Source organism: Apodemus sylvaticus, chromosome 18 (genome assembly GCF_947179515.1).
Source record: "Apodemus sylvaticus chromosome 18, mApoSyl1.1, whole genome shotgun sequence".
NCBI lineage: Eukaryota > Metazoa > Chordata > Mammalia > Rodentia > Muridae > Apodemus > Apodemus sylvaticus.
In genome coordinates, this window is record NC_067489.1 from 6,200,232 (window position 1) to 6,225,997 (window position 25,766).

A 25,766-nucleotide genomic window follows, 5' to 3' on the forward strand; every position below is an offset into this window, starting at 1 on the left:
TGGAGGGAGTGTTTTCTGATGATTTCTGCCAGTTTGGGTGGAAGGAAGGAAGGGGAGGGGCATCCAGTGCTTGGAAATAGGTCCCAGGATGTTGTCCCCAGAGGCAGAGATGATTTTAGAGTCCAACCTCAGGACAGTGTGTCATCCAGTGCTTGAAAAATACACTGGAGACAAAATGTGCCCTCCCTCTCTCTCTCCTTCTCTCTCTCTTTTTCTCTTTCTATGCATGTGTAAGATAGGGAGACAGAGAGACAGAGACTAAGAAACTCCAAGAAGCAATAAAGTTCCCTCATAGAAACCAAATCCTTAAGCGATTTAAAAAATTTTAATATAACAATATTTTAGGAATTACATGTGTGTGTGTGTGTGTGTGTGTGTGTGTGTGTGTGTGTGTGTATTAGGGTTTTAGTGCTGTGAAAAGACATCATGATCAAGGCAAGTCTGATAAATGACAACATTTAATTGGGACTGGCTTACAGGTTCAGTCTGTTGTCATCAAGGCAGAAGCATGGCAGCATCCAGGCAGGCATGGTGCAGGAGAAACTAAGAGTTCTACACCTTCATCTGAAGGAAGCCAGGAACAGACTGGGCATCCTCAGGCAGCTAGGAGGAAGATCTCCAAACCCATCCCCACAGTGACACACTTCCTCCAACAAGGCCACACCTTCTAATAGTGCCAATCCTTGGGATGAGCATACACAAACCATCTATATATAGATAGAGATAGAGATAGAGATAGAGATAGAGATAGAGATAGAGATAGAGATAGAGATAGAGATAGAGATAGATAGATAGATAGATAGATAGATAGATAGATATAGATAGATTCTCAGATGCTACCAAACTCCCTCAGACCCACCCCAGTCAAACTTTCTGTCTCCCCCCCCCCTTCTTTATGGCCTATTGATTCCAGTTTGTCATAACCATACACTTATGTGTTTAGGGCCACACACTTAAAGAAAGCAGTCTGTTCCATCCCTAGAGGCCCTTGACAATCAATCTCTCAGCTATGAGGGCTCTTGTGCCATGCTGGCATGGTGACTGGCTTGGTATTGTGCATGTATTGTATAGGCAACCACAACCTTGTGAGTTCTGTCATACTCAGGAGACATATGACTCTAACAATAGTCCCTCTCTTCTTCTATAATGGCCCTTAAGCCTCAGGAAGGGGTGTGATCCAGAGGGGTGTGACCAAGAAGGGTGTGGTCCAGAAGGGCGTGACCAGAGAGGCATGATCCAGAAAGTATGACCCAGAGAGGCATGGTCTAGAGGGGTATTATCCAGAAGGATGTGGTCTGAAGGAGCAGGGTTCAGAGAGGTGTTATCTAGAGAGGTGTGATCCAGAGGGGTGGGCATGGTCCAAAGGGGTATGGTCAGAGGGGTGTGGTTCAGAGAGGCGTTATCCAGAGGGGCGTGATCCTGAGAGGTGTTATCCAGAGGGGCCTGATCCTGAGAGGTGTTATCCAGAGGGGTGTGATCCTGAGAGGTGTTATCCAGAGGGGTGTGATCCTAAGGGGTGGATGTGGTCCAGAGAGGCGAGGTCGAGCTGTAGTCACTCATTCTCTACACTTTACAGTCACGAGTTTCTGTGTTAACTACTGCCCACTGCACAAAGAAACTTCTCTGATGGGCTCTGAGCGCACATCTCCACCCGTGCGTGCGTCTCACTAGCCACAACAAAACACTTCTACAGTCATCTTTTTTCTGTCACCGCCTTCTTAATGTGACTTTTACAGAATGGCCCACATTTCGTCTGTGTCTGAGATATATGATTTTTAAAGGATTCACCCGAGCTGAGCTGAGAACAGCAAGAGGAGCATTTACCATAACATTAAATAAAATCAGCCAGATGAAAGATTTATTACTTCATTAATCTAAAATAGTACAGTAGGGAGATGATCATGAAAGGAGAAGCAAAGACACTGTTCAAGTTTTAACCATACTGCGTAAAAAAAAAAAAAAAAAAAAACATGTTTTAGGGTGAGGCGGTTGTGTTAGGGCCCTCAGCTCTTATTAGTTCAATAAATTAATGGTTTATAACCTTTATTTTATCACCCTAGGAGCACTTCATAAATCGCCTGTGACTGTGAGCCAGAAAATAGCCTATAAAGTGACTTTTTCAATTACTCCTCCTTCTCTGGAATTAACAGAGTTGAGAAGAGTCAACATTAGAGATTTAAGCATATCTCTGAAAACAGTGTTCTAACCATCTCACAGGTGCTCATATCTCATTCCCTCTGTCTTAGTCAGGGTTTTACTTCTGGGAACAGATGCCATGACCAAGGCAACTCTTATAAGAACAACATTTAATTGGGGCTGGCTTACAGGTTCAGAGCTTCAGTCCATTATCATCAAAGTGGGAGCATGGCAGCGTCCAGGCAGGCATGGTGCAGGAGGAACTGAGAGTTCTACATCTTCATCTGAAGGCTGCTAGCAGAAAACTGGCTTCCAGGCAGCTAGGGTGAGGGTCTTAAAGTCTACACCCACGATGACACACCTACTCCAACAGGGCCACACTTCCTAATAGTGCCACTCCCAGGAAAGGACATTCAGGAACTTTTAGGAAGCACCAGTATAGATGCCCGGGGGCTCTCAACCAGGGTTTTCAATCTCACTGTTTCTCACACTTTTCTATTATGAACTTTGTAAAGACAGAGAGTGTGCCTGTTTCTCGCATGTTTTCTCAGTGACATAGCCTTTTAGCTGATTGGCTTACAGTCACATATGAAACTAAAAGATTAAATAGAAACTGCTGGTGCTTGTGCCTCACTTTCCCCTCTCTATCAATTCAAACTGTTTATTGGGCATGTTTATTTCCCTGAACTTATACAGCGTAAAGACGATGGCTTACAGTCCAGGGAGAGATGGTCAAGAATTAAGCAGCATGCACCAGAGAAGGATTCCAGAGAGGCAAGGACACTGTGTGAGAAGATCAGAAGACATTGGCTTAGACAGGGCAATGGAGGCCATGAAACAGTTTCTGTGTAGTTCCCAGGCTGCAGGGCTCTGAGGGACGAGGAGGAGCCAGGGGCGAGACGGGGCATGCCAGGAGGGACGAGGGAAGGGAGTGAGTGGGCAGCGTAGAGTGAAGGTGTGCACCACCACAAAGAACTGGTGGTGGTGCATGATGGGCTTAGCCCTGCCTACCAGCGGAGAGGGCAGGTGAGGTGGCTTCCACGGGGGCTCTCAGGCTTTACCTTGGCATTAACCACCTCGAGTTGTTGTTTTTCTACAAGTGTTTCAGAGCACTTGTTATACGCCACAAACTACAAGAAAATAAAAAAATAAAAGACTTGGGTTTTCTTGTGAGAAGCTGTAGGGAGGTGTACTGGCTGGTTTTGTGTGTCAAGTTAACACAAGCTGGAGTTATCACAGAGAAAGGAGCCTCCATTGAGGAAATGCCTCCATGAGATCCAGCTGTGGGGCATTTTCTCAGTTAGTGATAAAGGAGGGGAAGGTCCATTGTGGGGGTGCCATCCCTGGGCTGGTAGTCCTGTGATAGTCCCTGCCGCTGCCACGGTACCAAGTATCGGGCGTAGGCCTGGGGGATTGATAGAAGAAAGAAGACTCGGGTCATTCAGGAAGGAGAATGCCTAAGCTTTACTAAGGGACCAGCAATATATACTTGAGGCCAGGTGAAAAACAACAGGAAAAAATAATTATAGCCATAGGTCAGGCACCTGGGAAGTCCCTACCAGGACTGAAATCAGAAATCAAGCTGAGCCGCAGGATGTTCTGCTCTCAGGAAACCCGTGCAAACAGCTCAGCAGAGGGCGTTGAGCTAAGCTCACGATGCCCAACAGTCCTGGGTTCTATAAGAAAGTAGGCTGAGCAAACCAGGGCTTCGCAAGCCAGTAAGCAGCACTCCTCCATGGCCTCTGCAATGGAGCTCCTACCTCCAAGTGCCTGCCCTGTGTAAGCTCCTGTCCTGACTTCCTTTGGTGATGAACAGCAATGTGGAAGTGTAAGATAAATAAACCCTTTTCTCTCCAACTTGCTTCTTGGTCATGATGTTTTGTGCAGGAATGCAAACCTTGACTAAGACAGGAAGCTAGTGATGTGGTCTGTCTTGTGATTTCAGTGTGTTTATGTGGCCACAAGAACAGATCTGAGGCACCAGAAAGCCAGCTAACGCTTATGCCAGTGGAGAAACAGCACCGGGGAAGAGGGGCCAAGAGAGGAAGTACAGGGAGCACAAGGCTGCTTTTTACACCCGTAAAATGCACACTGACAAAATTACAGGCATAAGATAGAATCCTGAATATCAGCATATCAGTGGAGTTAAGGAACATGCTTGGCCCTTAATGAGTGTAAACTGGGTTAAAAAAAAATAAAAATTGTGAGTGACACTCCAAAAGACAGCAGAGACCATGAATAGATAACTCAAAAAAAGTCACAATTAACATGCCACCTGATATGTTTGGGGGAAAATAAGAAAGCAATGTAAGTGGTTTTGAGTCTCTAAAATTGTGAACAATATAAGGTCAGACACCAGGAAGAAGTGCCGAGGATATTTGTATTTTTAGAAGTATGCCAAGCATCAAAGCACAGTATGGCAGAACCATGACAGGCACTGAGAACAGGCTCACATGGGTGTACACATAGCCCAGTGTCTGCAGTGGCTTTAGGGGTATCCCCACCAGGGGGACCAGTCAAGTGACTGTGGTGGCTTCAGTATTGTCCCCACTGGGGCGCTATACTAGCTTTTTTTGATCATGACTCACACCTTCCTCCAGGGAGGTGACCATACCCATGCCATTTAAGCCTGTGTCTGGAAAGTCAAACATGCTCCCTAAAAAACATTGGGTCTTCTGCTGTTTGGGTCCATGGTCTTGCCTGGCTCTCGTTGATCTATGCCTTTAGGAATGGGGTATCTTCATGAGCACTCTTGCTATACTGATATGATTTACATGATGAAATAATATATAGGCTCACAAGGTTACTAATCCACTAGTGGGCTCAAAATGGTAGTTCAATTCATCACTGCCTGTTCTTCAGACTGTTCTGTCCTTGGTGAGAATGACTAATTTTGTCTAACATATAATTATATGTAATTCAAGCCAAACTATCTTCTTCAGATACCACACTATACAGTACCCTGTCATATGTGTGTAGTTGTGATTATCTTTTCTACGTTGGAGTGAAACTTCAAGAGCAGTCTATTTATAACAAAGAGAACTTGTGTTTTGTATAAATTTATCCTTGAGCATGTTTCAAAGTACATTCAGACATTCAAAACCAGACTGTACATAAAAACATTTCTGTTTAGTAGGTTTCCAAAGCTACCGTGAAAATGTAACATGTTGAGCTTTTACACAGTATAATTAATATAAATTTATATGTATTATGAAAATAGTGGCTGTCCTTCAAAAGACCCAAACAAAGCATTGAGGAAGAAAACCATGAGAATTCAGCCTGGAGAGAACAGAGTTGAGAACAGTAGTCACTTGTCTCAGCATCTGGAAATTATGGATTTCCACATTCTACTTGCCAGGTGGTCCCAGAAATGACCATGAGACAGTGGATTTGTGCATGCATGTGTGTGGGGAGGGTATATAGGTGAGAAATGGTGGACGACTGTGTAGGACAACTGGGAAGATATTACAAGCAAAGTACCCTTGTGCTACACGGAAATGAAAGCCAGGAAGAACTGAAATGGGAACAGTGAGATGTTCACAGTGTACCAATGAGTTGTAAGGTTTAGAGAGAGATAGGTACCAGCACACAGTGTGGCCTCTTTATGGCACAGGCACACAGTGTGGACTCCTTATGGCACACCAAACAATCTGGGCTTTGGAAGATGCTTCTGATGGAAAGAGCTGGCCTGGTGGGCACAGAAACTGCTTTGCATAGTAAAAATAGAACAGCTATTTTTCAGGGGCACAGTGACATTCTCAGATCCGCAGGAAAAATAACAAAACGAACTGCAGGCCTCTGCAGAGACAGGAAGATGGAGAAGAGAGAGCCTACTGTGTGCTGATGCACAGAGGAGCAGCATGCTTACGCCAAGATCAAGTTGGCATTGATAGGGCTTTCAGAAAATACCAGGACACTGTCTGGAATCTTAACAGCCCAGTAAAAGCAGAGGATTACTTTAAATGCAACTGTATTTTTATCATGTCATAAAACATGAAGTAGTTACTAAAATAGCGGATAGTTTTAGATCAAGGAAAATTAGAAATTTTAAAGAATGATTAGGATCATTTATAATGAAAATCAGATGTTTTGTTTGAAGCAAAGAAACTCATCTTCAATAAGGTATTTCTTGTTAAAATATGATCTATACAAATAGCATAGTCCAATAATTATAGACATAGAAATAAAGAGACATTACTGAACATAACACTCACCAGAGCAGTGAATCATTCACTAAGAACTGTGTGTCTAATCATCCGCCCCTGCTGGTATATAAAGATTCCTCACATCAGCTTTCTGCTTCAGAGACTGAGTAGGAAGCTGAAATGACAGTAAATAGCCTCTCTCACACAGGAGGAGAAAGACTCACTCTTAGAAATAACCATGCTGCAGAGGGCTCTGAAGGCAAATCCAAGCGTTCGCATGTTGGCTTGCCGCCTACCTGGAGCCACCAAAGTTTCCCCAAGATGAGTAAGTTCAAAGCAGCATTGAAGAGCATTCAGGCGTACTGAAAAAGGCAGTATTCAAGTTGACGCCAAGAGCAGGCTGGGAACTGGGACAGAGTTTGGGAAGGACTTTGGTCACAGTCATCCCATGCTAGAAAGAACGGCCCTGGGAATGTGAGATGTGTTGTCTTCGTTCTTGAACCACATTAGACACATTTTATAAAGTAAAACACACAGTTTAAACACATATGAAATAGTTAAGATTTGTTTTAAGTGAATTATTTAAGTCATTGAACTTTTCTAACTATCAGCCATTAAATATGACCTTGTATTAGACCTATGTATAAACAAGCTTGGTTATACCTTGTGCTTCTGTCTTCAGGAATAAGTTGGTGATATGTCTGCTAGCCCTAGAAAGAAATAGCCTGTGTGCATGGATGGAAATCGTGTGGGAGAAATGACGTGTGCACATATCTTGGGATGAAGGTTCTTTAGGGACATCTGTTCTTTCACTCACTGAGGTGGGGATGTAGGAGATGAACTCAGTGCCAGAAGAGGAAAATGTAGGTGACTCCTGTCTATAAATATGAAATTCACTGTGTACCTTTGGCAACAAGTCCGCTAGGCCTAGACTCAGCCATTCCAACAACCTATAGATGTAGGCGTCATCTTTGGTAGAAGCTTTGAGGTAAAAGATTCATCAGGGAGTATAGACATGTGAGGACTGGTCTGGAGAACTGTAAGGATACAGAGTATCAGGCAAAGCCTGTGGCCAACTCTGACATAGAGGTAGAGGTAGCAGACAGAGGACGTGGCCACAGAGCCTGTGGCAGAAGGAGAGCTTCAAGAGTGACTAGAATCTGACAACAGAGCACATAGCATGTAGTCAGCAGAACCACATCATGACAGCCTCCAACTGATAGAGACATGAAGTCACCGTCCCCATCCCAACCTGGAGAGACAGACCCACCTTCCAAGATGCTCACAGGATGAATAAGCAGACTGAGGCTCTGACCGTGGTTTAGTGTTTTTTTACTCTGGAGCCCAGAAAGCCTAGACTAATCACCTCTCAGCCACCAGCTCTGTCCATCATCTGTCTCTTCCTCTCCTAGACCATGTGAAATACAAAGGTTCAACCAGGCAAGGTCTACAGACTGAACATGCATGATGTATGGACAGTCCTCTTGTGATCTGTATAGAGTGTCTCCTATTAATCCTCTCTGGAGACACATTTCCCCTTGTAGTGTCAGTTCTAAACAAATTTTCTCTATCACCTGTGTGTAGCCAGAGCCCTTCCTGTAGCCTCTAACTGACACACCCTTTCTCTTGTCAAGCAGAGATACAAGGACCTAACATTCTTCTTTAGCTTACCCACAGGAGAAGCAGTTCTTCACTGTGTTGTCAAGTGCAGGAAGTGAGTGAGTTAAACTGGTTCCCTTTGGGGATTCAGACAATGGGACTGCCTTCTTCAGGTTCACAGGAATTCATGGACATTCAAAGGGTGATACTGCTTCCTACACTTTAAGATTAGCTCTGTGAGTAAGATTAGCTTATTTTTCTTCACTTCATCAAGGCAGAGGAAAGTGTGACTCACATGAATTGTCCCAGTTATATATTTTCCCTCATAAGATCTATTACAAAGTACTGCCAGAAACACAGTGCTCCAAAATTGCCCTCAAGGAACAAGGAGAGTTTCACAGGATTCCTCATTACCTCCATTCCAATACAGCCTCCATACCACCCACACTCTGTTCCTGTGTTTGTCTGCCTCCACAGCCCACGGTTCTGAAAAAGTTCCAGAGAATGGGAACAATAATGAGAGCTTTAGAAGTCATCAATGACAATCTTGTTTAATCCTCTAAAATCTGTCACTTCAAAGCAAAAAAAAAAAAAAAAAATCCTAATGCTTTCCTGAGGAGCATCCTGATGGTATCAAAGCAAAAAATATCCTAATGTCTTCCTGAGGAGCATCTGGATGGCGTGATTCACAGATGCCTTGCTCTTACGGCGGTCAGAGTGACATAAGCATCTTTGTCTCCGATAAGAACACTGTGACTCCAAGCCCTCTTTGTGTCTAGCTAGTGAGAAATAGCCTTGCAGGAGAGAGGGGGCAAGACCACTCACAACAGAGAGCCTAGTATTTGTACTGAAATCTGTTGAGTCTTGACTTGAGATTCAATACAGCATACCACAGCAGCCATATTTTAGGACAAAAGTGCCAATCTGTGCCAGGAGTGTTTGCCCAGTCAGTGGTCTAAACTGGTACTGGTGATTTGGAGACGTGGCTCTCTGGATTCCTGCTGGGGGTCCTTAGACTCCTGTCCTCTCCCTGGCATCATGGAAAGCAAGAGAGTAAATCTAAACAATGTCTCAGGAAGAATTCCAAAATACCAACAACCTGCTAATTTAACTCTTTTGGTAGAGAAGAAACACTTGGTGCAAACACAGCATCTTTTGAAGACAGGACAAATAGGGGAGATGAGAGCCAGCGTTCTGTTACACAGTGACAGTGCCGAAGAAAGGATTTGAGAGTACTCACTACAAAGAAGTGATCAGTGTTTGGGAAAATAAGAATGTCCACCCTGACTTAAATATTACAGTGTGCTTACATCCCCCAAACACTATGTGGTATACATAGTGTTGTATGGAATCCCTTGTGGATTGACAATTTTATGCACTGTTTTTTTTTTTAATGAAATGTCAAAACAGCCATCAAAATCATGCAAAAGCCGAGACCTCCAAAGAATATCTCCAAATATCCCTAATTCACAAATGAATTATGCAGCACAAAATGACAGCAGGTCCACCACCTTTGGATATCTGTAGAGTTTGCACTGTACTTGACAGATGTTGTAAAGTCCTCTGTCCACTGGAAAGCAGTGGACTATGTCCCAGTATTTGAATGAAGGATTTTTAAAAGCTGGAATGCAATTAAAGTAAGATCTCAGCCATTTCACAGTGATTTGATCCTCATTGTCATGGGCTACTTATATGTGAGTTCAGACTTCCATCCTCTTTGTAGTGGGTCAGAAGCCTGGGGGTCCCTTTCCCATTCAGAGACTGTGGCCCCACGCCATCAATACAGGGGCACAGCTGTACCAATCACTGACTGAGGACCCTGGAGGCATGTGAGTGCCTGCCTACCCAGCCTTCTTCCTTCCATCCGCACAGCTGAGCATCAGACTCCCTGCTGTTCCCTCATTATCATCCCAACCCAAGACCCCAGCAAGAACTCTTGTTTTCCTACATCCATGCTAACTTAGCATGCAGATCTTCCTGGGACGTGCTGCAGTCCTCATCTGTATGACCCCATCTTCAGTATCACCGAATCTCTACAGAATAGTGTAAAGAAAACCCAGTTTGTACTTCTGCACTCATTTAACATTTTTTATCTGATCTCAAAACTGTTTCATGAAAATTCCCTACCGTGAAGCCCCACTTCCTTTTTATCCCGGATGAAGAACAGGATGGGCAATTACTTGCCTCCCATCCCATAGCCACACCATGTGGACCTGCTTCTGCCTGCCTCTTTTCACTCCCCTCCCTCTGTTACTTGACCACCTACTAGGCCCCACCATTTATGCTGGCTTGTCATCTTCATTGAGGACTTGTTTGCAGCCTAGACGGTATTCTTTATTGACCTCATGACCTACCTCATACAAAGCTCTACAATCTGTTGTCTCTTCTATTCTCTTCCTATCTTAATGCCCTCATTACCATACTTAATTATTTATTCTTCAAGAATGTGAGCCCTGCCCATCAAGAGATGTAACTGTGGTGCCCACCAATAAAAGTGAAGAATTAATCTCCAGGTCCCTGAGGATAGAAATGAAGGGCATTGAGGCCCCAGTGGAAGTACAGAGGCTGATTTTTAATCCAACTGTGGAAATGAGCCCTGATGTCAGTTATGAATGCAGATTCTTTCCAAGCCCAAATGGCCCATGGCTTCACCTGCTTGCTCAACCATTGCACACTCCCAAAGCCCATCAGAACAGTCTACTGTCTAGACTTTTTTAAAAATTAACTTCATAAAACTCAATCCAAAATTCCAATTTTACAAATTTAGACTTGAGTTTCTAATCTTCCAACATAGCCAAATTTCACCCATGTGTGCACATGCACACACTTGTCCAGGATTTTCCTAATATGCCCTTCATGGTGTGTTAACACTGCCAGGAAGTTACCTTCCCTCCTCTCTATCATATAGGTGCATCTCCAAGGGCCTTTCATGTCATCTTTATCTTTTACTCTTCTAGATGTCCTTGGAAAAGAAGGTGGGAATCTTCCCTGAAGATATCTTGATCACACCTCTAGATCCCTGAGTTCCTTGTGTGCAGTGCAGTCATTAGATAGAACATATGTTAGCAGAGTTTTCTCAATGCTAACATCCCTTAGTAAGCCATCAGCTCCCTGAGGACAAGGATCACCTACCTTGTTACCCCAAAGCCCAGCATAATGTCCCAGATAAACTTACTCTGGTGTTTAATTAGCTTTAGGAAATGTCACTCTTATCCCCAGCTGCCTTCTGCCTCAGCCTGTGAAGGCAAAGATGAGGACTAGAGTTCTGGCTCTGTCTTACCCTGGTCTTCTCCAGGTGTTCTGCTCCCATGTACCAGGTCTCTCTGGGATTTCAAGCTCTATGTCATCCTGTACTGTTTGGAAGATCCCTGTCCAACCTTGGGTTTGAAGGGTTCAATTTTCCACCATGAGTTGAATCTTCGGACTGTGATGCAGAGAGAAGTAGCTTCCTCTTTCACCGTGGCCACCTCACAAGGTTGCTCTTCAGAGCTCAGAGCCTGGACCAAATGTTCTTCCTTCCCACTACCAAAGTTAGCCCATAGTTAAATAATAAAAAGAGCATGAGGTCAGAACACAGTGAGGACAACTGACCCACCCCCTCGTTAGCCTGACGCACAGTGACATTCATCACTATTAAGCCCCATGATCTCACATTAAAAACATAAATGACTTCAAAAGTCCCACAGTCTTTATAGATTCAAACATATTTAAATTCTAATCCTTTTAAAATACCCAGTTTCCTAAAATCCAAAGTCTTTTTAAAATTCAGGGTTTCTTAACTATGGGCTCCAGTAAAATTCTTTCTTACTTCAAGGGGGAAAAATCAGGGCACACTCAATCAAAAGTAAAATCAAACTCCAGTTGTCTAACATCTGGGATTCACTCACGATCTTCTGGGCTCCTCCAAAGGGCTTGGCTCACTTCTCCAGCTCTGCCCTCTAGAGCCTAGAAGCACACACCTTGTCTTCTAGTCTCCAGCTGGCTCTGCTCCACTGCTGCTGCTGTTCTTGGTGGTCATCCCATGATACTGACATCTTCAAAACACTGGGGTCTTCTGCTGCAATTAGGCTTCACCAACAGCCTCTCATAGGCTCTCTTCATTGTAGAGGCCCCAACTTCATTGCATGACCCCTTCAGTCCTGGACCATTGGCCTTTACTAAGTCTGTACCTTTACCAAGGGCCTCTCCTGGAGTCTTACAGTGTCAAGTCTCAGCAGCTCCTTCATGCTTTCAAAACCAGTACCACCTGGGTGACTTTTACACATTACCAAGTCCAGCTGCCTGCATGAACTACAACCTTGGCTGCCTCTGGAATATAGATTCTCTGTGCTCTCAGGAAACACTTCCCATAACATTTCACATCACTGATACTGGTCTCTTCTTAATCACCAATAATTTCTTAGCTCCAGCTAACCAGCATCAATTTCCAGTAACATAAAGGTTTCACTTCAGTGACTCTTGTATCTTGTTAATCACAGCTGATTCTTCTGCCCCAGTTAACCAGAACCAAAGAATCTTAAATCAAAATGGCCCTGATAGAGATTTTAACCTTCTCTCCGAAGCTTCGCAAGCCAGGCCTCCATCTTCTGCACTGATCTCAGCAGTCTTATGTTCCAAGCTCCACAGAACATCCCATTGAGCTCTCAACACTCAATGGTTCACCTAGACCAAAGTTCCAAAGTCCTTCCATAATCCTCCCCAAACAGGTCACGTCTGGCACAGCAATGCCCTCATATGCTGATACCAGTTTGTCTTAGGTAGGGTTTCTATTGCTTCAACGAAACACCATGACTAAAAAAAGCAAGCTGGGGAGGAAAGGGTTTATTCAGCTTATACTTCTATATCACAGTCCATCGTTGGAGGAAGTCAGGACAGGAACCCAGGCAGGAGCTGATGCAGAGGCCATGGAGGAGTGCTGCTTATTGGATTGCTCAGCCTTTCTTACCAGGACCTCCAGCCCAGGGAAGGTACCACCCACAAGGGGCCCTTCCCCATTGATCGCTAATTGAGAAAATGCCCCACAACTGGATCTCATGGAGACCTTTCCTCAACTGAGACTCTTCTCTTTCCAGTGACTCTTCTGTCAAGTTCACACATAAAACCAGTCAGTACAGTGAGGGAAAGAGAATTGCAATGTAAGGGGGAAACATGGAGACATCTCAGAAGTAGCCTTCCCGTTGTGACTGCCTCAGATTCCAAAGGACTGAGAGAAAACTAAATGAGAGGTTTGTGGCTGCTCAACCCAGGAGCTGTTAGGAAGGGAGCAGAGAGCTCCCTCCACTGACCTGCCTGATTATCCCAGCTGTCAGGATGCAAGCTCAGGGTTACAGTGAAACTGTCATTCAGTCAGAAAATGGGCCAGAGTTAGGAAAGACTTCACCTGGAAGCTGGAATGTACCAAATGTGTTCAGAGGTACTCCGGGAAAAGGCACATAGACTCCTCTGGCCAAGCATTCAGAAGGGAGTGAGCATGACCTGTAAACCCGTCCAATACCTAATGGTGTGGGCACACATGCCAGCCTCTACTGTCACTGATGTGTGGTGTAGAGTGAGAGCTGTTGTCACTTTTATGTCCCCTACGCATGCTTGGGAGCACACAGGTCAATCATCTTATGTTAGTGATAGTTGTCTCAAGTGCCCAGCTCATGACTATGCTAGTAACAGCGACAATATTTGGTCTTTGCATAGCAGAACGGTACTCGAAGCTCCCTCTGCACTTCCTGCTAGGACACAGCAGCATCTGCCACAGTTATCCCTACCTGTTTTCCCAGATGTCTTGGAACACTTGCCTTGTGAGAGACCAGCCTCACACACTCCTCTGCTCTGTCGTGCCTCAGACAAGAAGTGCAACACACAGTTAAAATAATTCTAAGATCAGATCGCATGGCTGTAGCTTGCCATTCTGGCTTTAAGATGCTTTCCTGAGCAGCAGTTTTTACCAAAAATACCTCTCAAAACCTTCTTTGCCACTGGTGTGGCAGGATGAGCTCAGGTAGATGCCTGTGGTACTTTCAATAGAACGTGATATGATGCCATGCTGAAATTCCTTTATAAAACGAAATTGTGGAGATTCATATCTGTGGCACTAGTACCCTTCGTGGAAACATTTTCTGTAAAACTGGCGCTCAGAAGGGGTTTGTGCAGTTTCTCTGTTATGCTGAAGTTCATTAACCACAGAAATGTAAACGCTTGGTGCATAATAATCCACCGTGCTATCAGGAGAAAGACTGAGGTGAGGCAGCAGTTGGCACCATGCTTGTTTGGTCTGGGCCTGTTTGTGGGGTTGTGTTCTTTTGTGCTGCATCAAGTTCTTCCTCTGCTGTGCCTGGGAAGAGCAGGAGATGAACATCATCCCAGAGAAATGAGGGCCCTGACACAGGAGAGTTCACTGAGGCACTGCTATCTTTGCACAGAGTCACAGAAGATTCCACAGGGCAGCCGCAGTGTTAGCAGTGTAGAGGTATTTCCACACACTGGTGATGACTCACACATACTGCCAGTTAATGCTCTATAACAAATTGCTTTACATTTTGATGAAATAAAATGTGCTTTAAAAGGAGAAATAAATACCTTGGTTACTTTCACTATTTGTAGTTTCCAATTCTCTGCTCTAAAGAAATCTCCAGCCTGACCATTTTCCTACCATCCCTCCAACACCTTATTGCTGCCAAACACGACCTTGTGGTTCTCATTGTAGATGGGCATCCACAAAGTGTTCCTGAAGTACTGGCATGTGGACCAGCTCAGCGACCTGTGGCTTCAGCTGCAAAGGAAGATTATAACTTGTCAGAAAGGTAAGCAGTGCACCTGGGCACTCAGACCTTTATGATATGCATTTCCAAACCACTCAGTGCACCTCTGAGTCTAGCTGTCAGCAGTGTTAGTATCACAGTGGTCTTCCCAACTGGCTCACTGACACTCTATTCAAGGCAAGCGCCTCATGGGGCCTGGAGAAGTTGTGCTGCTAAGTTTATTCTGTACCAGTTCCTACATCGGTGTTTGCAGGTCTTGCATGTCTTATTGGTTATATTCTATATGAATTATATAAGTTCTCACCTTACTCATAATGTGGGGGAGGAAATCAACACATCTTAACAGTTCTTTATATTATAATAGGTCCTGCATGGTAAATAGGTCCACATAGTACCTTGCAGTCTGCCAGTGACAATGTTCTCTTTAGGAAGCACAGGACAGTGAGATTGTGCCTGGAAATGTGCCATGGAAAACCCACCTGGCTCTTGACTGCAGCTGCAGTGCACCCTGTGGCACCCAGTACAGATAGCAGCTGTACTGGGTTCCAAGAGCTGGAACCAGCCAACTGTCCAAACAGCATTTCTGTAACTCTCCTTAAGCCTTGGGAAACCCTTGACGCTGTTTTCCTTTACCAGCAGTGATGGTAATATTTGCTGTGACTTCTATATGGCTGCTGGCATCTGTTTCATTATAATGTTGGGAGAAATTTAACTTTGAAAGTGTTTTCCATCCAAATCCAATGACTGTTAAAGATGGACATTTTTACAAAACAGCCATTCCTCACATGAAATGGATGTAATCAGTACATGAGAAAATGGGATGTGTGTGTATGTTCCTGTGTTCATACCTATGTGTGTGTACATGCATCTATGTCTGTACATGTGCATGTGTGTGCACATGCGTGTGTGTGTGTGTGTGTGTGTGTGTGTGTGCACATAAGTCCATTCTGTGTGTGTGTGTGAGTGCACATCTGCATGTGCATGTGTGCATCTATGTGTGTGCCTGTGCACGGGTGTGTGCATGTACATCTGTGTGTGAGCACAAATCTGTGGATGTGTGCCCAAGCATTCGTGCATGTTCGTGTGAGTATACATCTGCGTGTGCACATGTGCATGTTCATGTGTGTATGAGTGTGAGTACACACAGCATCTCTTTTGTGTCAGCATGAAGGACAGAGGTAAAGACCGAGTAACTTCCGTTATTGCTTTCCTCCTCATTTTGTGAGACAGGATCTCTCACTAAACCTAGAACTCATGCAACTGGCTAAGTTGACTAAACAGAAATTCCTCAGGGTCCCCCAGTCTATTTTTCTGGTTCCCAGTCCTCTAACCTCCCAGTGCTCCTAAAATCAGCTTTTCACATGTGTGTTTGGTAGCTAAACTCAGGTTTTCATGCTTTTCTAGCTACCACATCACCATGGAGCCATCTTCTTAGCCCTCTTTAAACAGGTTTTTATGTGTTCTACAGTTTAATTCATTGTAGGAAAGTACAAGAAAGAGAAGTTAGGTTATGCCAGATTTCATAATGAGCACATGTCTGGAATGTATTTGAAATTTTCTAAAACCAGGAAACCTGCTAGAAACATACTATGAGCCTCCTCCACTCTGTCATCCTTCCTGTGTGGATCCTGTTAGGCTGTGGCCTTAGAAGAAATTTCTGGTGGGGCCCCTCAGTCTCTGATGATAAAAAAAAAAAAAAAGAAAAGTGCTGCCAGACACAGACTTTAACATGTCCAGTGTAAATCTTGACCAAAGTTCAGAACCTTGTTCCAAGTCAGCATCTGTCTTGGCCACCTCAGGCCTGCCCCTTTCAGAACCCATGAGAGAGAGATTGTGGTCCAGGTTTCTGTATCTCAGGTGCCTCATGCTTGTGCAGGGTCAACAGGAGAGAGTGTAGAGAGAGGGAAGGAGGAGAAGGGGTAAGAAGAAAATGAAGAGAGGAAGAGGGACAGGAAGAAGCAAGAGGAAGAAGACATGGGAGAAGGGGAGGAAGAGGAGGAAGAGGAGGAAGAGGAGGAAGAGGAGGAAGAAGAGGAAGAGGAGGAAGAGGAACAAGAGGAACAAGAGGAGGAAGAGGGAGAGGAGGAGGAGGATTGGAGCAAGGACTATAGCAGGCATATTGTTATAGCACTGGTATTCCTGGCTGGAACAGATTCAAAGTATTCTTTACACATCCTTGATGTGTTTATAAGAAGATAAAGAGTGAGGGGATATGTTTTGGTGGATGTGTGGTGAGGTGTGGAGGAAAGGATTGTCTCAGTGGGCTCATGCTGAGGCATCCCTTACCCTTGAGGAACCAGCCACAGGATGGTACAGGAGAGAGAGAGAGAGAGAGAGAGAGAGAGAGAGAGAGAGAGAGAGAAAAGAGGGCAGCTATCAGCATGTAGAAAGAGAGGGGAGAAGGGAATGGGGAGAGAGTTGGGAAGGGGTGAGGGGACAGAGCAGGAGCAAGAAGGCAAGAGCAAGAGAGCAAGGAGGGGACAAGAAACCCCTTTTATAGTGAGTCAGACATACCTGGCTGTTGCCAGGCAACTGTGGGGCGGAGCTTAGGCAACATGCTAAGGATTCTCTGATCCCATACACTCACAGCAGTTCTATAGCCAGCATCTTGTCAGTCATTCAAACCCTGTTCACCATCAGCCTTCAACCAGCAGACATCTCTTCCTTGAAAACTGCCCTGCCCTGGAGAAAGAGACTGGCAGGCACCTCTATAGGTACTGCATGTCCTGTTGGCCCCAGCTGTGGCCTTGGGGCCCTGCAGACTGCTGTGCCCTCCCTGTGTCAGCAGACTTGTGGCAAGCTCTCAGGCTGTCTCTGGACTTCACTCAATCCAGCCTAGGGCTTGAGGAGGCCTTGACCGAGGATGCAGTTCCTAGCTCATGGCCCTGAGTCCCCTTCCCTTTGTGACTTCACCCAGCATCCATGTCCGAGAGATGTTGGCTGGGACTACTTGGAGCCACACCCTGCTCCACTCCAGGTGGCACCTGCACCCCTGCCTCACCTGGAAGCTGGTTGGAAATGCAGCCTCAGCACCAGCCCGCACTGACTGAATCCAGACTTGGCTCTCAGCCACAGCTGAATCTGGGTCAGGAAGAGCCCGTTTAACACAGTGTTATGTGTGAACAGAGCAGGGCACCGCAGTGTTCCTGGGAAGCGTCCTTAAATATAATTAGAGGAATCTGGGCCCCGTCTTCCACATGACTCCCACTTGAAATTTTTCCTCTAGTTAACCTCAGAGACTACGTTGCTCCTGTAACCAACCCGGAACAGGGATGAGCTGAACTCCGCCCCCTCACCTCTCTGAAGATAAGAATGGGGAGCAGCCTTGAAAATGGCATTGAGATAAAAAACATAATTTCATTTGAATAAATAAAATAATGGACACACACACAAACAAAACCACTTCAGAAACCACAAGCTTTTGAATGTGAACATTGCTTACTGGTTTTATTTTTCTCTTCTCTCAGAAGTGATATTAAACTCACTCAAAATTATATATATATATACAATCTAGATGAATTTCAACCTTTTAATTTTATTTTTTTTCTTGTTGTTAGTAAATATTTGGAGAAAAGAGAATTTTAAATGTAAAGAAACGTAAAATTTAAATGCAAACTGTAAATGAAGCAACTGTGGCTGGGTGGCAGAGGCAGGCTTTAAACTGTGGACAAAGAAATGTGTGGCCCATTTCCAGTAGGCGCGCGTGTGTGTGTGTGTGTGTGTGTGTGTGTGTGTGTGTGTGTGTTTGAGAGAAAGAGGGGGGGAGAGAGATTCTTTGTTAAGAACGATAGTTTTTCAGCAACCCATGTGACTTAATTCTAGAAGGCTGACAATTGAGAAGGGTAAAGATGGAGTCATCTGCGGCTCTGTGGATGACAGGTGGCATCCTGGAAGCCTGGCATTTGCTCTCCATATTAGTCTGCCTGTATTTCAAGAGCTTAACCCTCTTGACAGTGTTCTCACCTTTGCCTTCTCAAGGCAGCAACTGTTTTTGTTCAATGCAAGAAAAACAGAAGCCAATCAGAAGCACAGAGACGGTCTCCAGGCCCCTTGGGTGCTTCATATTATTCTGCATTTTATGCTCCCAAAAGTCTGACCTAGCTTTTACAGTTATATTTTTGTTGTTTATAGACTAAATTGGTACAGCTTCTTGTAGGAACGTTGATACAATTGTATTTCAAAGTCACGATCCAGTTAGCATCTTCATCTGGGTTTAAAGGGCAAATTTAAGCTCTAAGTGGAGAAAATTGCCTCTAACTTTACAGCATCTGCTGGACTGCCCACACCATGCAGTGCCTTCAGAAATGGGGGTGTGTCACACAGTATTTCCTTCTGGCATTGCCTGTCTTGTATTCTACCGTTTCCTCTAATCTGAGGCATTTGAAGCCTGAAGGGGTGTCCGATGTCAGCAGTCTGTGCCTGACCCCAGCTTCTGTAGGGACTGGCCCTTACACCTGCCTTGCCCACATCAGGGATAAAGGCCAAGTCCCTTTCTCAGAAGGCAGCCTGCTCCATTTCCACCCCACACTAATTGTTAGCAAGTTCTTTCATCTATTGATTGCAATATCCTTCCATGTGACTTCCCCTGTTGCTGATGCGCCCCCCTCCTTCCCCCAGGGCCACAAATCACATCCAGAGGACAGTAGGCTTGGGGGATGGAGCTGCTTCACAAGCACAAAGGGATTGGAGCCCATACTCCTTGCTTGTCTTTACTGGAAACTAAAAGAACTCCATTATCACTGAGGCCAACACACAGAGATCTTTATTTGTTACATTGTTTCCACATTAAATGGCATAACTGAGTATCTGAGAAGACCGAGTGCCTTTAGATCCTGCCTTCTGGTTTTTCTCTCCAACAAATTCCCTACTGATCAATTATTGGTTTCACTGCATTTTCAGTTAAATTGTTCCACAGATTTTATTTTTCTAGACCGGCAATCCTGAGAGTAAGAAGTATACATTTCTTATTTCTATAAAATTTCTGTAGCTATCAAGATAGTGTTAATCTCTTAAAAATTATAGAGAAACCCTAGGAATATTATGAGCACATTTTTTTAAAAACTAGTTCAGGGAGCTTTGAGTGTTTTTGGAATGACCACGACTCATGAAAGGCTATTAGTGCACCCCAAAATGGTTCTGGGGAAACAACACCCAAGGTCTTTCTTATTTATTTGATCCAGGCCATCCTTGCCTGCTTGTGTTACAAAAGACAATAAAAGAATTCTATATAAGAAAGCTCGTTCAGGAAAAGGACTGTCCATCATACTATCTTAGTGATATCTTCTTTGCTGTGGTAAAATTCCCCCACCCAGAGTAACTTAAGGGTTTGCTTGGGCTCCAGGTTCCTGGGGGATCTAGTTTATCTTGGTGGGGAGCACAGAGGCAGAGAGTGAGCAGGAAGTGGGGGTGGCCTATAAAGTCTCAATGAACAATTGAAATGGTTCACTTCCTCTAGCCGCATTTGGCCTCCTAAAGGTCCCTCACTCTTTGAAATGACACGAGCAGCTGGAGACCAAGTACCCAAGCATCTGAGACAGTGTGGGACATTTCACATTGATAGAAAAATTGGGGTGTGCTAGCAAATTCTTATTCTGTGTTGAATGTGTTAATTCTTGGTTGCAGTGCTTGTGTATTCATGTGTGTGTGTGTTTGTGTGTCTGTATATTTGTCTGTGTCTGTTTGTCTGTGTCTATGTCTGTGTATGTGTGTTTGTGTGTGTCTGTGTCTATGCCTGTGTGTTTGTGTGTATGTCTGTGTTTGTATGTCTGTGTCTATATTTGTGTGTGTCTTTATCTGTGTATATATCTGTGTATGTGTGTGTCTGTGTTTATGTGTGTGTTTGTGTTATGTCTGTGTCTATATTTGTATGTGTGTGTCTATCTGTATGTCTGTGTATATCTGTGTATATGTGTGTGTGTCTGTGTCTGTGTGTCTGTGTATGTATGTGTATACATCTGTGTATGTGTGTGTCTGGGTCTATGTGTGTGTTTGTGTTATGTTTGTGTCTATATTTGTATGTGTGTGTCTATCTGCATGTCTGTGTTTGTAAGTCTGTGTATATATCTGTGTATATGTGTGTGTGTCTGTGTCTGTGTGTCTGTGTATGCATGTGTATATATCTGTGTATGTGTGTGTCTGTGTCTATGTGTGTGTTTGTGTTATGTCTGTGTCTATATTTGTATGTGTGTGTCTTTGTGGTGTGTCTGTTTGTATGTCTGTGCATATATCTATGTATATGTGTGTGTCTGTGTTTGTATGTATGTGTATATATCTGTGTATGTGTGTGTCTGTGTCTGTGTGTCTGTGTTTGTATGTCTGTGTATATATCTGTGTATATGTGTGAGTCTGTTTATGTGTGTCTGTGTCTGTATGTCTGTGTGTATCCCAGTTCATCCCTTTAGATCCTCCCACTGACCAAGGGTTGTATTCTTTTATGAAGTTATAAGAGGGTTTCTGGCACGCCAGCACTTACTTCAGAGAATGAACATCAAGCATCAAGAGGTTACATCCATCAAAAGCTTCTTACAGAGCACAGAGGACATGGCCCTGAAAACCTATGATGCCCTCGTCATTCAGAATGCTTCCGACATTGCCCGGGAACATGATAGACTCCGGAAGGAGATCCATGCTGCCTACCACAGGAGCAGACAAGAGGAAGGAACCAAGAGGTAAGGTCCATCTGTAAGCTTAATTACCTACAAGATCGGTCGTGGGAGTCATGGGCTGCTGATAGCCCTTAACACAAGTCACAATTGAGCAGAGAACAACTGGGGAACAGGCCTGTATGCTATGTTAGCCCAGAAACTCCAGCAATCTCAGGGTTGCTTTTCCTGGGCGGTCCCTTCATGGAAAACAATCTCCATGTGTAAGTTTAGTCAGATAAAAATAACATTGTTTCATTAGCCCTATTGATGTCACTTAAGCACCACACAAAGCTCTGAGCTAGCAAAATCATTCCTGTTCTTGTAAGGTGCACGGCATATAAAGCTGGCTAATAAAAATTTCTGGAAACCTGTCCAAAGAATTCAGACACCACTTTGAAAACATAAAAGTGGTGAATAAACCAGAACCCCTATGTACGAGGCGCATGTGTAGGGAGGACAGAGCCAGGCTCCTTGCACAGGCCTTCATGACTAGGTAGCTGTCAGTTTTTGCTAAAGACCTCAGGAACCTTCTGTTTCTCTCTGAAAATGACTCTCCCTTGCCATCACTGCCTGTGTTGAATGATTTTGTTACTGTTGTTAAAGTGGAAACGGCTATGTGTCTTTGCTAATTAGCTTCCAATATCTTAATGATTAAATACTGGAAAAAATTCTTTTGTACAGAAAACTGTAATTAAACATTACAGGGGAAACAAATCATTCACCGAGAGGCCTTGCTCCATCCTCGGTGACTTCATTTTCTACATGGGCAGCCAGCTCGCATGCTGCGGGTTTCCAGCCCTGTTGATGCTCTGACACACAGAGACATAATTATGAAACAGATGAGAAGAAACCCCTGGTGAAGGGAACTCATCAGTGTCTCACACGATTACCCCCACACATGAAGGCAGAAAGAAAAACCAGGAAAGCAAGACAACTACTCATTCTCAGTGGCTTCCCAAATCACATTTATCATTTTCCCCACTGGAACTAAACAGCCATTCCAATTCCTCCATTTGCTTATGTGTTTTTTATTTGCCTGATACAAAATTAAGTGAAGAAACATGTGCCTGCTATTTCTTGATACCAGGAGTTCGCTCTGCACCAGGCAACTGTGCAGAGTCACAGGAAGAATCTTAATTTCATACATACATAATTAGTAATTGCTAGTGAGATTAGATGGAGAGAGAGAGAGAGAAAGAGAGAGAGAGAGAGAGAGAGAGAGAGAGAGAGAGAGAGAGAGAGAGAGAGAGAAAGGGAGAGGGAGAATGCCAAACTGTGAATTTCCCCTGTTCTGTATGGAGCGGGCCCGTCTTCTGACAAGGAGCCGCACACACTGGCTGCAACACTAACTCTCTATTAAGATGGGCTTCCCAGAAATTATCATGCAGATTGAAATTCTGCCTTTTTCATTTGCTTAAGAATCAGACTGTGAAAAATCCATTCTGGGGATGGCTGATGGGACGCATGAAGCCCTTTAAGTAGCTGGAGCATTGCTGGGGGAACCCTGAAAGTAGCCATGAGAGACATCCCCAGTGTCCAGCAGGGCCAGGCAGGCCTGTGCAGCAATCCCTGGGTGAGCAAGTTGCTAAGAACCAAATGCAGATTTTTCCAGCAAGGCCAGCTAGAAAGGCTCCTTGCCAAGGAACTCTCTTTGTGTCAGGGGACCAGGCTCATCACTGTCACCTGAACAACACGCACCTGGGCCTCTGTGCTCTGTGCCTGCTTGTGTTTTGTTCTCCCTTAAGAGCTGAAGACCAAGGAGGATGCCGGCATGTCCACTCCAACTCTGTGCCGGTGCCCATGGCGGTGGACAGCCTCGCCCAGGCTCTCGCCGGTCCGTCCACCCGGTCCCCGTCACTGCACTCTGTGTTCAGCATGGATGACAGCACTGGTCTCCCATCACCACGGAAACAGCCTCCACCTAAACCAAAGAGGGACCCCAACACCCGGCTGAGTGCCTCCTATGAGGCTGTGAGCGCCTGCCTTTCAGCTGCCAAGGATGCAGCCAGTGAAGGTTAGCCAAGGGGGCGTGGGGGGGAACAAGTGAATGCTGTTCTCACGGCTCATGTGCTGGGTTCCGGTCTGGGAGTGCCCGTGGCACCACCGTGGCCCTGATAGAGTTTTTAATAGAAGTAAATCCAATTGTTGGCTTGCCGGCAGCTTTATAGTCATTAAATATAAACAATATTCAAATCCTTAAGCCTCTTAGGGGAAAGCTACTTACGTGTCAGCTCCTTCACTCTGGGTCCCACCTCTGTGTTGAATTAACAGCTTCAACGCCAAGGCGGTTCTAGAAGTTGGTCGATTCTCCATATAAATATTCACTAATTGATTAAAAAGGTAAAAACATTCACCAGGCTGTCCCGATCATGATCTAATTAAAATTTAAGCCTCCTTTTTATAAACGTGGCAAGTGAACTGACAGATGCGGAGGCGCATGGTTCTATCATCCTCCAGTACAGACCTCAGGCTGTCTGCCTTGTGAGGCCCAGTTCAAGGTCCCCAAGTTCATGAGTGTGCTAGGAGGACACTGTCACATAAATACAAAGGAAAGGAAAATAGTTAGAAAGCAGGAAGCAGAATGGATCCCTGCCCTGTGCTGGAGGCAGAAACAAATGAACAGTAACACAAGACACGCTGGGTCCAAGCAGAACCACAGGGGGAGAATTGGAAACCTGGGTCTCCTAAATCTATCCTCACAGTCTCTGGTCTTCCTCTTACTGCCTTTAAATTCCTGCATGGACCATGTCTTATTTTGGGGAGTGAATAATAGGACCAGGTTGTGCTGGTATGGATGGCTACTTAGATACCACAAATGTATCTAAACACAGAACCCCAAAGGGAAATATCTCACGTGTGGAGGCATGTCTCTCCTCACAGGGCTTAGGACATGTTGACTGTGATTTCAGGATGGCTCCTGTGGGAGTGGAGTCTCTGAGACAGGAAATGCAGTGTGGCTTCTTCTGAGTTCTGTCAGACACCAAAACTGGCCCCAGTGTTCTATCCTGTGACCAGGGTTGTTTTGGGGCTTCATTTCATTGGCATTGTTGAGTACTTGTGACTATTTTATATGTAAACTTGGAAACTAAAAAAGGAAAACTCTTGAAATAAGTAAATTTTAATTGTCCCTACATACGTTCTTGCAAATAAGCTGATCACACGCACTTACCCCGAAATAGCCACAAGACCAAATTAGGTTTCAGTACTCCAACTATGGCTTCCCTAATTTTAGCATGTGAAGAGTAAAGATTCCTAGTCCTGGCCCACAGAGACTCCAAATTAATATTCAGAGAGCGCAGCAGGAAGCTGTGCTCCCTGCAGAATCACTGCCTCACTGTAGGCAAGGCACCTGCTAGAACTCCACCTGTTGGAGCACCAACTATACTCTGGGGAGCACTGTCTAGCTCCTGTGACTATTTTCCCATGGTTAATCCCTTGCTGAGTAGTTGAAAGAAAGGGGGAGATGCTTACTGATGTAAAGCTCCTTATTCTCAGTATTTCCCATCCTAACAACAGCCTGTGGAGGTCAAGGCCCTATGCTGGTGGGGAAATGGAGTCAGGGAGCAGGATGTGACAAACCCTTTTCATTCAGACACTCAGCTTCGCTCCAGCTAGGGGGACTCCAGAACCCTATTTCTTGACTGCCCCTTCTGACAGGCTCCTGTTGAATATAAAAGACTTTACCTCTGGAGTAAGCCTGGAGGGGTGTTGCTTAGCAACCCACCCAAACAGTGATTTAAATAAGATGGCTCCTGCTCTGTCTCTCAAGGTTCTACATGAAGTCGGCTACAGTGATGTAGAATCAGGTCACCAGGCCTGGTCCCTTAGTCATGTGACGCCTAGGCATCCCAGCGTTTCTGTGTCTCTAGCTGGTCTCTGCTTTTGCTTAGATGACATGGAGACTTGCAGGGTTAATGGGGAGAGACACTGCTCCAAAGCACTCACCATAGGAGAGGAGGGGCAGATGGATAAGCACCGGCTTGCACGTACCACCCCAGGAGGCAGGAAAAATTGCTTCTGCCTTGTCTGTCCACCAGGACAGTTCCAGTATCCTGTCCAGGCTTGAGAAAGGAGATACACATTCAATCACTTGATAGGACTAAAAATAAATCTGTGGAAAATAGTTTGGAAAATCCAATAGTCTTCAGTCCACTCTGAACTAAGCAATTCATTCTCTACTCATAGAGTCATGTAGGTGACAGTAGGGCCACCTGCCGAGGCTCCCAAAGCCTCCTTCCTGCATCCCCCAATGCCTGAGGTTTGAGCTAAAGTTCTTTAAACAGTGAGAGTTCCTGACTCGTTCAAGGTCATGGTCTTCTTGTGTGTTCACTTGGGTAAAGTTCATTAGACTTGTGATACAAAATGAAAGTCCACTAGACAGACATGTTCCTGCCTGAAAGGGGACATGAGGTGACACTCAGGGTCTGTGCATGCCATTTACAACAACAGTTGACAAATGTTGGAAGGACCTCTGTGGGAATGGAGTCCCA

The 25,766-nt window shown here is 44.8% G+C and overlaps 1 protein-coding gene across 2 annotated transcripts in view; it reads left to right on the forward strand.

The window, feature by feature from the left end:
* The window catches only part of Myo16 (myosin XVI), a 366,311-nt gene that overhangs the window by 270,719 nt on the left and 69,826 nt on the right, over positions 1–25,766 (forward strand). For both annotated transcript variants that reach the window (XM_052162641.1, XM_052162640.1), the window contains exons 28-30: positions 14,578–14,674; positions 21,072–21,300; positions 23,022–23,290. In XM_052162641.1, coding sequence (XP_052018601.1) covers positions 14,578–14,674; positions 21,072–21,300; positions 23,022–23,290 — 595 coding nt within the window. The remainder of the gene's footprint in view (positions 1–14,577; positions 14,675–21,071; positions 21,301–23,021; positions 23,291–25,766) is intronic.